Raw genomic sequence first — 15,373 nt, 5'->3', positions numbered from 1 at the left:
GCTACTTCTTAGCAACCCCAGCCTGCTCATCTTACACCTCCGCCTCTTTACGTGCTACTTCCCTAAACCTCCAGAACTCACCACTCCAGCACCCAGGAACTGCCTGCCACGCTGCAGCAGTCTTGCCCCTCCTATGTAACCCCCCCATTTGTTCACAAGAAACTAGCTCCCTGGTATAAAGCAAATAACAGAGCCCTGAAGCAAGTTTGCAGACAAACTGGAAACGGAAATGGCGCTCTACCAAAATTAAGTCTTCCAACTAGCTTGGAAAGACCAGTAAAGCGCAATATCGAAAAGCCCTCACTGCTGCTCATCAGGCCACATTTCCAACCAGACTGAGGACGGCGATAAAAAACAATCCAAAAAGTATTTTGATAATGTGCGAAAAGATAACTAAAAAGCAGCATTCTCCATGTGAGATGGCCTTCACTCTCACCTAAGCAGTTACATCCTGCCCTGGTTGGCCCTGTCTGGGGTACTCATCGGACTGGGCCACATTATCTAAGCACTGAGTTCTTGTCTAAGCACTATTGTGACATTTACTATGAAAAAGGCTTTAAAAAATAAATGGAATTTGATTCATTGATCTTAACTCAGAGATACACTTACACCCAGTCCCGCTAGCAACCATCATCCAGATACACCCAGTCCGCTAGCAACCATCATCTCAGATACACCCCCAAGTCCCGCTTAGCAACCACCATCTCAGCATTGACACCCAGCCGCTTAGCAAACATCATCTCAGATACACCCAGCCGCTAGCCAAACCACCATCCTCTAGATACACCCAGTCCGCTAGCAACCATCATCTCAGATACACCCAGTCCTGAAACCACACCTAACAGCGCTAGCAACCAAGCATCTCAGATACCACCCAAGTCCGCTAGCAACCCATCATTCTCAATGATACACCCAGCCGCTAGCAACCACTCAAATCTCCAGATCACCCACGCCGCAGCAACAATTATACACCAGCCCGCTACAACCCATCATCTCAGATACACCCAGTGTTACTAGAGCTGCTGTATTCAACAGTCATGTTTGAGTGCTGGTTTAGAAGGGGGCTAGGGCTGGCGCTGTCTGATGGTAATGAGGAAGTACTGAGATGTTAAAATGAGGGCTCGCTCTCCTTTTTCTCTTTTCCCTTCTCATTCTTGAACTTCCTTTTCAAGTCTCCCATCTTCCCATACAGCCTGTCATTGGTTCTATCTGTCAGCTGACCCAACTTCTCAACCCCCAAGTCCAGCCCAACGATCTCCAGCAGGGTCTGCATCTGCTCGTACCGCTGCTCATCCTCAAGCATCACCTTCTTCTTCTCCTCAACTGGAGAAGACTTGGATCTACTGCTGGAGTCAACATGACCTTCGGGCAGAGTCGGCCAAACTTGTGGTAGCTTCTCGCCCACAACGGGTAACTCATTTTCGTCGTTGACGATCTTTGAGAACTTGTTGATGTCCACCCCTTCATTGAGGACATTGAGGAAGCGCTGGAAGCCTGTGGCTGCTTTGTCTTGCTCCTGTGTCCTGAGTGAATGAACTGGCCTCTGAATGGTTGGATTATGCGGTTTATCATCAGGGACCACCTAACAGGGGACATGAGGAAATATCAATGAATATCTATCCACTTCAGCTATAAACAAACAAAATGTGTTTGATCTGCTTGCATCATCAAGATGGCCCATCAAACGTATCCTTCATTTATGTATCACTTATGTGTGCATTTCACACTACCTCTGTGTCATCATGGGCTTGGTATATTTATCTGAATGTCACGATAGATGTACAGTGCCCTCCATAATTGTTGGGACAGTGAATACATTTTTTCTTCTTTTGGCTCTTATTCCAGAAGTTTGGATTTTAAATCAAACAATGACTATGAGGTTAAAGCGCAGACTGTCAGATTTAAATTGATGGTATTTTCATCTATAAATCGGGTGAACCGTTTAGAAATGACAGCACTTTCTGACATAGTCCCCCCCCATTTTAGGGGACCAAAGGTATTGGGACAAATTCACTTGTATGTGTATTAAAGTAGTAAAAAGTGAATTATTTGGTCCAATATTCATAGCACGCAATAACCACATCAAGGTTGTGACTCTACAAATGTGTTGGATGCATTTGCTGTTTGTTTTGGTTGTGTTTCAGATTATTTTGTGCTCAATAGAAATTAATGGTACATAATGTATTGTGTCATTGGAGTCACTTTTATTGTAAATACGAATAGAGTATGTTTCTAAATACTTTTCCATTCATGTGGATCCTACCATGATTACGGATAATCCTGAATGAATCTTCAATATAATAAAATAATAAATAAAAGAAAATGACTATACATTATTTACCAATCATTTCTATTGGGCACAAAATAATCTGAAACACAACCAAAACAAACAGCAAATGCACCCAACAAAGCTTGATGTAGTCATTGTGTGCTATGATTATGGGACCAAATACTTAACTTTTTACTACTTTAATAAACATAAGTGAATTTGTCCCAATACTTTTGGTCCCCTAAAATGGGGGACTATGTATAGAAAGTGCTGTAATTTCTAAATGGTTCACTCGATATGGATAAAAATACCCTGAAATGAAAGCTGACAGTCTGCACTTTAACCCCACAGTCATTGTTTGATTTCAAATCCAAACCTGTGGAGTAAAGACAAAATAAGATAAAATGCTTTACTGTCCCCAAATAATTACGGAGTGCACAGTATTTGGTTGCATTCTGTCAACTGCATTTTACTCAAAATGACTCATTCAGCAATGATTGGCTGTTATCTGACTAGCTATGCTACAAGTCCATCTCAATGACTGTTAGCATGATAGGTAACATTTTCATGCAGGTGGTCGACGGAGATGATGCTAATATAGCCATGACATTCTAGACAACACTGTAGGCCTATAAGAACACAAAAAAGATGATGTGTACAAGTAGGTAGACACTTAATATCTAGCGTATGTGGGATGGGTGTCAATCGCAGAAATCGATTGTATAAATCGGGGGCCATGGTTTTCTTGACTTCCTTCTGATGATACTTTTGCCGACCTCTATGTTTTGTTATGGCTACATACCTCCTCATTGTTGGGAGAGCATCGCTGGTTCATTAAAGCCTTCACTTTCAGTCTCAGAGGACGGGCCTCTTCATTTTCTAGGGGAGCGCTAATCATCAGCTCCAATGCTCGCATCTTGTTTTGTTTCTTCAGCTTGGCAGGGGTATCCTGGAGGAAAATAGACAATATTTTAGAATAATATATGCCATTTAGCAGACGCTTTTATCCAAAGTGACTTACAGTCATGTGTGCATACATTTTACGTATGCGTGGTCCCGGGAATCGAACCCACTACCCTGGCGTTACAAGCGCCATGCTCTACCAACTGTGCTACAAAAGGACCCCATACTAAAAGCACCATTTTAGTATGTGTAATGAAGGTGATCCAAGGTCAGTTTTTATTTACCTCTTAGACTCTTAATAGTTCATGTAAGAACCAGATTTTTCTACTGCTAAGTCCATGTAGTAGAAACATCAGAATCCAAACATCAAGAAAGATCTGGTGGTCACCCTGATGGTGCCGTTTTTTCATTCTCGCTATGCATAAGCCGTAAACAATAAAGGCGTTTGAGTTTTTTCCACTACACACCTTGATTAATTCTGGAAGTTTTTTGCACAAATGCATTTTTGGAATTATTTACTATCAAGCAGCAACTTCTTTTTGATCTATCAGGAAATATCTATTCATAACAGGGTTAACATCAATTTGGAATTAAAATTATATTCAACACAATTGAAATTTGAATTGGTCACACCCCACAGGAAGCAGAATTTGAAATAAAGGAAGTAGAATTTAATTCAAATCAAAGAAATTCAACTGAGACATGAATATGAGTCTCAACCCATTGACAAATACTTTGCCAAAATTACCTGCCACCTCTTGCTAAARATTACAGATACCATTTTAAAATGTTAGTTTGATTATAACTCAATGATGTCAAAGAGTATTTTGTTTGTATTTTTGTCATGAAATGTTCTCTTCCATTCTGGAGTGTTTGACCAAATGCATTCTGAGAAATGTAYGTTTTTCTATCATTACATTTAATAACATGTAAAGTGAACATGCAACAATTTAAAAGATTTTACAGAGTAACTGTTCATATAAGGAAATCAGTCAATTGAAATAAATTCATTATGCCCTTATCTATGGATTTCACATGACTGGGAATACAGATATGCATCTGTTGGTCACAGATGCCTTTAGAAAAGGTAGAGGCATGAATCAGATAACCAGTCAGTATCTGGTGTGACCACCATTTGCCTCATGCAGCGCGACACATCTCCTTTGCATAGAGTTGATCAGGGTGTTGATTGTGGCCTGTGATATGTTGTCCCACTCTTCTTCAATCGCTGTGCAAAGTTCCTGGATATTGGCGGGAACTGGAACACGTTGTCCTACACGGCGATCCAGAGCACCCCAAACATGCTCAATGGGTGACATGTCTGGTGAGTATGCAGGCCATGGAAGAACTAGAACATTTTCAGCTTCCAGGAATTGTCTACAGATTCTTGCGACATGGGGCTGTGCATTATCATGCTGAAACAAGGGGTGATGGTGGCCGATGAATGGCACAACAATGGGCCTCAGGATTTTGTCAAGGTATCTCTGTGCATTCAAATTGTCATCAATAAAATGCAATTGTGTTCATTGTCCGTAGCTTATGCCTGTCCATACCATAACCAAACCGCCACCATGGGGCACTCTGTTCACAACGTTGACATCAGCAAACCGCTAGCCCACACAACGCCATACACGTCGTCTGCGGTTGAGGCCGGTTGGATGTACTGCCAAATTCTCTAAAATGACATTGGAGGCGGCTTATGGTGGAGAAATAAAAATGTAATTTTCTGGCAACAGCTCTAGTGGACATTCCTGCATTCAGAATGGCAATTGCAAGCTCCCTCAAAACATGAGACATCTGTGGCATTGTGTTGTGACAAAACTCCGCATTTTAGAGTGGCCTTTTGTTGCCCCCCAGCACAAGGTGCACCTGTGTAATGATCATGCTGTTTAATCAGCTTCTTGATATGCCACACCTGTCAGATTAATGGATTATCTTGGCAAAAGGGAAATGCTCACTAACAGGGATGTAAACAAATAAGATTTTTGTGTGCATATAGAATATTTCTGGGATCTTTTATTTCAGCTCATGTAACCAACACTTTACATGTTGCATTTATATTTTTGTTCAGTGTGTAAGGGAGACAACCTACAAAATAATATTTAAATATCTCCAGGCCACTGTAATTACAACTTGTTTCAAGAGGATGAGTTTAAAAAATGTMATGTTTTTAGAACATGTTTAGCCCAGGGGTCTAGCAGTATAGCACTTACCCACCCTGCATCTTATTTCCCGACATTAGACTGTGCCTGTTTGGTGACACTTTTCCCATGTCGAAGGATATTTCCGTGGTCGGGAGACGGTTCTGATTGGGAAATAATTCAATTCAATTGATAGATGCTACCCCCCTCTAAATCAAACTCAAACATGGATTCCATGTTGTGTTATTGCTTTGCGTGCACACCTGTCTGTGTTTCACACCAGTTTGTCCTAACTAATCAGCCTGGCAATACGGGCGCCGTGCTGCAACAGACAGGAGGTACAGCAGTCTGTGCGCGCAAACATTAACATGTTTGATTTTAACACTTTCTTGTGCACAGGTAATGTGAGGGATGCCGATTTAATAAGAACGTTCTTCCGACTATGGATATATCTTCAACGTCAGACAAGTGCTGCTAAAACAGGTAGTCATTTCAGCGTGACTTAACTTGAACGCCCTAAGACTGAATGCCCCATGACGGAATGTTAAATAAATGTACTTACACGTTATTTCCTGTATACATGACGGCGAGCTGGTAGGGATACAACATGTCAAACACAGTTTTGGTAACCATGCATGATGTCAACATGAACATAATAATGATGTATGGAATAAATTATCTATTTGAATTTCATTAAATTAAATTCTACAGACAACTCAAAGTAAAGGGAATTTGACCCAAATCTATCCCTTAACTTCGAATTAAATTCTGCTTCATGTGGAGTGTGGCCAATTCAAATCCCAACATTTTATGGAAATGGGAGACCAATTAGAAACTAAATTCAGAATTGAGCCCAACCCTGTTTAATAAATACAGAACTAATAGGTACATACCTTACGCAGTAGGTACCGTACCGGTGTTCTTCCGAACTTACTTAGAATGTCCAGCACCCTCCGTTTAAGAGGTAGGCATACGCGTGACGACCTGTCGGCAACATTGTTGTATGTTTTGAATATTGTATTGTTCATCTTGGTCTGTTTAGAGATGCCCTTCACTGTTGTGGATGCAGTCTGTTTTTTAGGCATGTCCTTAGCTCCGTGTTCAAGCTCTCGTGTAGCAAGAACAGCTTTCTTGCGAGCTATCTTCTCCTCTATGACCTCCAGCTCCTTCTTCTTACGAGCGAGTTCCAGGTCCACACTGGGCTGCACAGGATCTCCATCAACGTCCCCATCTGTGTCTGGGGAGAAGGGAGCACCGCTTACCCCTCAATGAGCCTTCGCTCCAGTCTCTGGACGATGGATCCATGATGTAGCTCATATCAGAGGCACTCCTCCGAACTCCTCCGAATCCCCACTAGCTTCTCCTTACTGCCACCGCGGGCTGTACCTCTCTGGATCCATTGGGTATGTTATCTTCCAGCGTGCCTGAGCTGGGATGACTCTTCAGGTTCACTGCAGCATAAAATAAAAATGTAAGAAGACATTGGTGAGCTTAATGTAAGCTACATGTTGTTGTGTAAATGCCCAAGAACGTTCATTTATTAATCTGCAATGAGTCTGGATCGGTTGTCACTAGTTACCACAGCCACAAAGTCTAAATTGGTTATATCGTAAAGATTCAGGAAAAACTAGCTGTATGGTCAGGTTTAAAGATTTTAAAGACATTTTAGAAATAGGGTTTATGACTTTGTGGTAACTAGTGAAGACAGTCTGGATCTGAGTACCACCCGACAATTTCTAGAACACAAATCACATTCTAACCGTTCTGATTGGTCCCMGAAACCGATCAATTGGGCCTGAACACATGTGGGTAAAGCACCGTTTCTAAATGTCGTTATTGGCTTTGATAGTCTGATTGGTTAGAAATGATCCATCGCTGATGACTTTTGGACAACACCCCTCATTTTGACATTATTGAAGTTGTTTGTGGTAATGGCAGTCACTAGCTAGGTTTCCATCCATTTGGAGACAGATTCATGCAAATATTCTAGAATCTGGATAAAGAAAAAAWTTGCATTTTCCCACCAGTGGTGTGATAGAAATCACTGCGTGATGATATAGTGCACACAAAATKTACATTTTCGCTTAAGTCTTCATGAACTGAATTCTATTTATTGCATTTTCAACTCTGTTGCGTAAAATAACAAATGTGCTCACTCTGTTATTGGCACACGCGCTGTTGGCGCTAGTAGGTTGTGCTGGTAGGCTAGTCTACATGAGATTATTATGGATAAGAGCGAGAATATTTTGATTTGTCAAATGGCAGTCATGCATCGATAATCATGTCACTTAAATAAGAGCCTCGATATTTATTGGAAAGGAGCATCAAGATCACCGTGCACTAGTGCTGAGCAATTAAATGTTGGTTATTTTTCCGTTTTTAAACTACAATATTTCGTTTTTCTAAATAACTACAACTAATTGACCAATGTCGGTTCAATTACTTGAATTCCATTTTGTTCGGGGTTTTACTGTGAGCTCAATGCACACATTGCAGTTTCTGTGGAGATAAATCAGATCCAGTCTGAACTGTGCGATGTGGTAGGGAGTTTTAGTTCCCAACAGGGCCAATATTCATCATAGTTTATCGCATAAAACATGGCAATTAACTACAATGACCACAATTCATTGTGCAGCTACTTGTCCGGTCTGTGTTTCTTTTACAGAAGAGGCAGAAGAATGCGCCATCACGAGGGGATATAGAGAGCAGCTATTGCTTTGCACGGTATCTCTACCTGAAAATACATGATCTAAAAGTGATTGATAGTTGGTGGTATTCAGCAGTCATAAAATTATGCATTTTTGACTTTGAAGAACTACAAAATAGTGGTTTTGTCAGACAGTACAAACAGCAGCTCTATAGAGATGAGATGATGACTTGGAATGAAATAATAGTCATTAAATAAAACAAATGTAATATACACAAGTGAAATATTTGAATAAATGATGGTTAATAAGCAGTAATTGGCAGGCACTACCATCATGGGACTTTAATTAATTGTTTTGTTCTATGTTACATCATTCAACCCACATAATGCATAGTGAATTCCAATTAAAAATCATCGAAACCTAAATCAAAAACCATTATTTTTTAATAATCAAACATACCTCAAAAAGCACTAATTGATCAGAACTACCATTTACTTTCACCACACTGTGAAGTTCATCATAACTCATCTGTAGTCTAATAAACTGCATGGTTTCATAGTAGTCATAGTGGCAGGACCACACCCAGTATCATCGTGTGACTCCAAGTTTACTTTAATATGATGGTTATTAGATCAATATTTGCGCATAAAAGGCGTTTCCACCTCCATTTCTTGCTAAATACATTTTACCTACACAAAAAGATCCCACCATGTCGAACGACCAAATTATCTTTTGGCATTTATAAAATTGTACCATCATAGCTTTATACGTACAGTGCATTCGGAAAGTATTCAGACCCCTTGACTTTTTCCAAATGTTGTTACGTTACACACACTATCCCACAATGACAAATTGAAAACCGTTTTTTAGACTTTTTTGTTGTTGCAAATGTATAAAAATAATCGACATGACCTCTGGTGCATCCTGTTTCCATTGATCATACTAGAGATGTTCCTACAACTTGGAATCCACCTGTGGTAAATCCAATTGATTGGACATGATTTGGAGAGGCACACACCTGTCTGTACAAGGTCCCATATTTGACCGTGCATGGCAGAGCAAAAACCAAGCCATAAGGTCAAAGGAATTGTCCGTAGAGGTCCAAGACAGGATTGTGTCGAGGCACAGATCTGGGGAAGGGTGCCAAAAAAAGTCAGCAGCATTGAAGGTCCCCAAGAACACAGTGGCCTCCATCAATTTTAAAAGAAAGAAGTTTGGAACCACCAAGACTATTCCTAGAGCTGGCCAAACTGAGCAATCGGGGGAGGAAGGCCTTGGCCAGGGAGGTGACCAAAAACCCGATGGTCACTGACAGAGCTCAACAGCTCCTCTGTTACAGCCTTATTCCAGAATTTATTCATATGCCCCCCCCCCATATCTACACATAACACCCCATAATGACAAAGCAAAAACAGCTTTTTAGAAATGTTAGCAAATAAAAAATAAAAAACGGAATTATCACATTTACATAAGTATTGAGACCCTTTACTCAGTACTTGGTTGAAGCACCTTTGACAGCGATTACAGCCTCGAGTCTTCTTGGGTATGACGCTACAAGCTCGGCATACCTGTGTTGGGGAGTTTCTCCCATTCTTCTCTGCAGATCCTTTCAAGCTCTGCCAGTTTGGATGGGAAGCGTCGCTTTACAGCTATTTTCAGGTCTCTCCAGAGATGTTCGATTGGGTTCAAGTCCGGGCTCTGGCTGGGCCACTCAAGGACATTCAGAGGCTTGTCCCGAAGCCASTCCTGCATTGTCTTGGCTGTGTGCTTAGGCCCATTGTCCTGTTGGAAGGCGAACCTTTGCCCCAGTCTGAGGTCCTGAGCGCTCTGGAGCAGGTTTTCATCAAGGATCTCTGTACTTTGCTCCGTTCATATTTCCCTCGATCCTAACAAGTCTCCCAGTCCCTGCTGCTGAAAAACATCCCCACAGCATAATGGTGCCACTACCATGCTTCACCGTAGGGATGGTGCCAGATTTCCTCCAGACGTGACACTTGGCATTCAGGCCAAAGAGTTCAATCTTGGTTTCATCAGACCAGAGAATCTCGTTTCTCATAGTCTGAGAGTCCTTTAGGTGTCTTCTGGCATACTGCAAGTGGGCTGTCATGTGCCTTTTACTGAGGAGTGGCTTCCATCTGACCACTCTCCCATAAAGTCCTGATTGGTGAAGTTCTGCAGAGATGGTTGTGTTTCTGGAAGGTTCTCCCAGCACTACRGAGGAATGTCAGAGCTCTGTCAGAGTGACCATCGAGTTCTTGGTCACCTCCCTGACCAAGGCCCTTCTCCCCCGATTGCTCAGTTTGGTCGGGCGGCCAGCTCTAGGAAGAGTCTTGGTGCTTCTAAACTTCTTCAATTTAAGACTGATGGTGGCCACTGTGCTCTATTCCTTCAACCTCATGGCTTTGTTTGGTTTTTGCTCTGACATGCACTGTCAACTGGAGGTCGGCCGATTTCTGATTTTTCAATGCCGATAATTGGAGAACCAAAAAAAGCCAATACCGATTAATCGGCTGATTTTTATACATAAACTATAGTTTTGGCAAGTCGGTTAGGACATCTACTTTGTGCATGGCAAGTCATTTTTCCAACAATTGTTTACAGACAGATTATTTGACTTATAATTCACTGTATCACAATTCCAGTGGGTCAGAAGTTTACATACACTGTTGACTGTGCCTTTAAACAGTTTGAAAAATTCCAGAAAATTATGTAATGGCTTTAGAAGCTTCTGATAGGCTAATTGACATCATTTGAGTCAATTGGAGGTGTACCTGTGGATGTATTTCAAGGCCTACCTTCAAACTCAGTGCCTCTTTGCTTGACATCATGGGAAAATCAAAAGAAATCAGCCAAGACCTCAGAGAATATAGATTCTCTTTTTTTCTACCATGTTATTGACTTGYTTATTGTTTACTCCATGTGTAACTCTGTGTTGTCTGTTCACACTGCTATGCTTTATCTTGGCCAGGTCGCAGTTGCAAATGAGAACTTGTTCTCAACTAGCCTACCTGGTTAAATAAAGGTGAAATAAAAWAAAWAAAAAAAATAAAAGAATTGTAGACCTCCACAAGTCTGGTTCATCCTTGGGAGCAATTTCCAAATGCCTGAAGGTACCACGTTCATCTGCACAAACAATAGTACAAGTATAAACACCATGGGACCACGCAGCCATCATACCGCTCTGGAAGTAGACGCGTTCTGTCTCCTAGAGATGAACGTACTTTGGTGCGAAAAGTGCAAATCAATCCCAGAACAACAGCAAAGGACCTTGTGAAGATGCTGGAGGAAACAGGTACAAAAGTATCTATATCCACAGTAAAACAAGTCCTATATCGACATAACCGGAAAGGCAGCTCAGCAAGGAAGAAGCCGCTGCTCCAAAACCGCCATAAAAAAGCCAGACTACGGTTCGCAACTGCACATGGGGACAAAGATCGTACTTTTTGGAGAAATGTCCTCTGGTCTGATGAAAGAAAAATAGAACTGTTTGGCCATAACGACCATCGTTATGTTTGGAGGAAAAAGGGGGAGGCTTGCAAGCCGAAGAACACCATCCCAAACGTGAAGCACGGGGGTGGCAGCATCATGTTGTGGGGGTGCTTTGCTGCAGGAGGGACTGGTGCACTTCACAAAATAGATGGCATCATGAGGGAGGAAAAGTATGTGGATATATTGAAGCAACATCTCAAGACATCATGTTGTTCTAATAGGCACTTTAGTATTGCCAGCCTAATCTCAGGAGTTGATAGGCTTGAAGTCATAAACAGAGTGTGAATCAAATCTAAGAGCTGCTGTAAAGTTTGAATGAAAGCGTACAAGCCTGCTGCCGCCTACCACCGCTCAGTCAGACTGCTCTATCAAATCATAGACTTAATTATAATAAACACAGAAATACGAGCCGTTGGTCATTTATATGTTCAAATCCGGAAACTATCATTTCGAAAACAAAACTTTTATTCTTTCAGTGAAATACAGAACCGTTCCGTATTTTATCGAACGGGCGGCAACCCTAAGTCAAAATATTGCTGATACATTGCACAACCTTCAATTTTATGTCATAATTATGTAAAATACTGGCATATTAATTCGCCAGGTGGCCCAAACTGTTGCATATACTCTGACTCTGCGTGCAATGAACGCAACAGAAGTGACACAATTTCCCTAGTTAATATTGCCTGCTAACATGAATTTCTTTTAACTAAATATGCAGGTTTAAAAAAAAATACTTCTGTGTATTGATTTTAAGAAAGGCATTGATGTTTATGGTTAGGTACATTCGTGCAACGATTCAGCTTTTTTCACGAATGCGCTTTTGTTAAATCATCCCCCGTTTGGCGTAGTGGGCTGTGAAGCGATGATAATTTAACAGGCACCGCATTGATTATATGCAATGCAGGACAAGCTAGTTAACCTAGTAATATCAACCATGTGTAGTTAACTAGTGATTGTGAAGATTGATTATAAAAAACAAGATAAGTTTAAATGCTAGCTAGCAACTTACCTTGGCTCCTTGCTGCACTCGCGTAACAGGTGGTCAGCCTGCCACGCAGTTTCCTCATAGAATGCAATGTAATTGGCCATAATCGGCATCCAAAAATGCTGATTTACAGATTGTTTTGAAAACTTGAAATCGACCCTTATTAATCGGCTATGCCGATGAATTGGTCGACCTCTACTGTTTCCTGTTTTTATTGTATTTATGTTTTGCAAAAATGTATAAAAACCTGTTTTCGCTTTGTCATTATTGGGTATTGTGTTGAGGAAATGTTTTTATTTAATCAATTTTAGAATAAGGCTGTAACGTAACAAAATGTGGAAAAAGTCAAGGGGTCTGAATACTTTCCGAATGCACTGTACCACGGTTAACGCTTGATCAGGGTTGGGTTATAAAAAAATATCCGAAACTTTTAACATCCCACAGAGCACCATTAAATACATTATTAAAAAATGTAAATAATATGGCACCACAACAAACCTGCCAAGAGAGTGCCGCCCACCAAAACTCATAGACCAGGCAAGGAGGGCATTAATCAGAGGCAACAACGAGACCAAAGATAACCCTGAAGGAGCTGCAAAGCTCCACAGCGGAGATTGGCGTATCTGTCCATAGGACCACTTTAAGCCATACACTCCACAAAGCTGGGCTTTACGGAAGAGTGTCCAGAAAAAACCCATTGCTTAAAGAAAAAAATAAGCACACACGTTTGGTGTTCACCAAAAGGCATGATGGAGAATCCCCAAACATATCGAAGAAGATACTCTGGTCAGATGAGACTAGAATTGAGCTAATTTGGCCATCAAGGAAAACGCTATGTCTGGCGCAAACCCAACACCTCTCATCATCCCGAGAACACCATCCCCACAGTGAAGCATGGTGGTGGCAGCATCATGCTGTGGGGATGTTTTTCATCGGCAGGGACTGGGAAACTGGTCAGAATTKAAGGAATGATGGATGATGCTAAATACAGGGAAATTCTTGAGGGAAACCTGTTTCAATCTTCCAGAGATTTGAAACTGGGACAGAGGTTCACCTTCCAGCAGGACAATGACCCTAAGCATACTGCTAAAACAACACTCGAGTGGTTTAAAGGGAAACATTTAAATGTCTTGGAATGGCCTAGTCAAAGCCCAGACCTAAATCCAATTGAGCATCTGTGGTATGACTTAAAGATTGAACCCATCCAGCTTGAGGGAGCTAGAGCAGTTTTGCCTTGAAGAATGGGCAAAAATCCCAGTGGCTAGATGTGCCAAGCTTATAGACATACCCCAAGAGACTTGCAGCTGTAATTGCTGAAAGTGGCTCTACAAAGTATTGACTTTGGGGGGGTGAATAGTTATGCATGCTCAAGTTTTTTGTTTTTTTGTCTTATTTCTTGTTCACTCACAATAAAAAATATTTTGCATCTTCAAAGTGGTAGGCATGTTGTGTAAATCAAATGATACAAACCCCCCAAAAATCTATTTTAATTCCAGGTTGTAAGGCAACAAAATTGGAAAAATGCCAAGGCGTGTGAATACTTTCGCAAGCCACTGTATTTTGCGCAATGATGCTGTCGGTGTGTTCGAAGCGCAATAGGCTGACCACACCGCTCGTGTTGCAAAATCAATTTAGAAATCCATGTTATTCAATTATTGCACCCACACTGCTCGCGAGCGTCTGCGTTGCCAAGGGCTAAAATAGGTTATATTTCTGACGCAGATCGAGCTGCAAGTCCTGCCTCTCCCATCTCCTCATTGGTTTGTAGAAGCAGGTACCCACGTGCCATCTCCTCATTGGTTATACCCACATGGGTGACTGAAGACGAACGAGGTCAGTGGCAGTAATGCCCCTAATTTATGAAAGTTGCCAATCGCAATATAAAGTCAAGAGAAGAAAAAGCCTGGAAGGTAGAGAGATGACTAGAAACGATTCGGTTGACCGTTTTGTGTGTGGATTAATTGTCGCAGTTGAGGACTTTGGGCAAGTGCAAGCTAGCTAGCTAAACTGCCATACATGTTTAATGCTTTTCGACCTGTCCCCAAATTAATGTCATTGGTTCAGTTTGTTTTGATATTTTAACCTGCGTGTCGTGATCGCGTTTGGTGTGGGACGACAAAATACATTTATGCACGATGGCGAGCCGGTTTGGGTTCCGTGTAAGGGCTGTGATAATGCAGGACGCAATGCAGAGTGCCTGGACACAGCTCTTAGACATGGTATATTGGCCATATACCACAAACCCCAGGAGGTGCTTTATCGCTATTATAAACTGGTTAACAATGTAATTAGAAGAGTACAATAAGTGTTTTGTCATACCCGTGGTACATGTAAGGGATAAACACCGACGTTCTGTACATTACATGCAGCTGGACAAGGTGGACAGAGTCCTTTCTTCCAAGGTAATGTACAGAACGGAGGCGTTTATTCCGCTTATACCGTAGTTGCCAAAGAAAAAAATATGAAAGCACACATTTCCCGGTAAAATGATTTATCTTTTGCTGACATTTTCATTTATATAAACAAATTCATACTTTATCATCTTTTGGTCGCTAGCAACGTGACCTAGTCATTCGTTCTTTATGTTCTGTTGTCATTCTCGCTGGCAACATTCCTATCCCTTGCTTGCGGCTAACACAGTCACTACCTCTGCAGCAAAGTAGCTGTTTTCTATTGACATTCATTTGGATACATCCATAACAATGAGCTGATWATGCCCTGCATAGCTTGAAAACATCTTTCCACTAGATGTTGGAACATTGCTGCGGGGACTTGCTTCCATTCGGCCACAAGAGCATTAATGAGGTCGGGCAAGGATTTTGGGCGATTAGGCCTAGTTCATAGTCGGAGTTCCAATTCATCACAAAGGTGTTCGATGGGGTTGAGGTCAGGCCTACTACCAGGCAAGATCTGAACACAAATCAGATGACATAGT

The 15,373-nt window shown here is 41.5% G+C and overlaps 1 protein-coding gene across 2 annotated transcripts in view; it reads right to left on the bottom strand.

Moving 5' to 3' along the window:
* The window catches only part of LOC111982420 (zinc finger protein 318), a 30,994-nt gene that overhangs the window by 12,035 nt on the left and 3,586 nt on the right, over positions 1-15,373 (bottom strand). Inside the window, exons 4-6 of one of the 2 annotated variants that reach the window (XM_024013987.2) lie at positions 6,207-6,764; positions 3,072-3,218; positions 1,015-1,582 (exon numbers count right to left, since the gene is read on the bottom strand). The exons of the other annotated variant lie outside the window; for it this stretch is intronic. Of the exons in view, the coding sequence (XP_023869755.1) occupies positions 1,109-1,582; positions 3,072-3,218; positions 6,207-6,398 (813 nt within the window). The 5' untranslated portion in view covers positions 6,399-6,764 and the 3' untranslated portion in view covers positions 1,015-1,108. Of the gene's footprint in view, positions 1-1,014; positions 1,583-3,071; positions 3,219-6,206; positions 6,765-15,373 lie in introns of those variants that run through there. 2 annotated transcript variants of the gene reach the window in all.

The sequence above is a fragment of the Salvelinus sp. IW2-2015 genome, linkage group LG21 (assembly GCF_002910315.2).
Source record: "Salvelinus sp. IW2-2015 linkage group LG21, ASM291031v2, whole genome shotgun sequence".
Taxonomy (NCBI): domain Eukaryota; kingdom Metazoa; phylum Chordata; class Actinopteri; order Salmoniformes; family Salmonidae; genus Salvelinus; species Salvelinus sp. IW2-2015.
The sequence above is the reverse complement of the archived record's forward strand: the minus strand, read 5'-3'. Positions and strand labels throughout refer to the sequence as shown.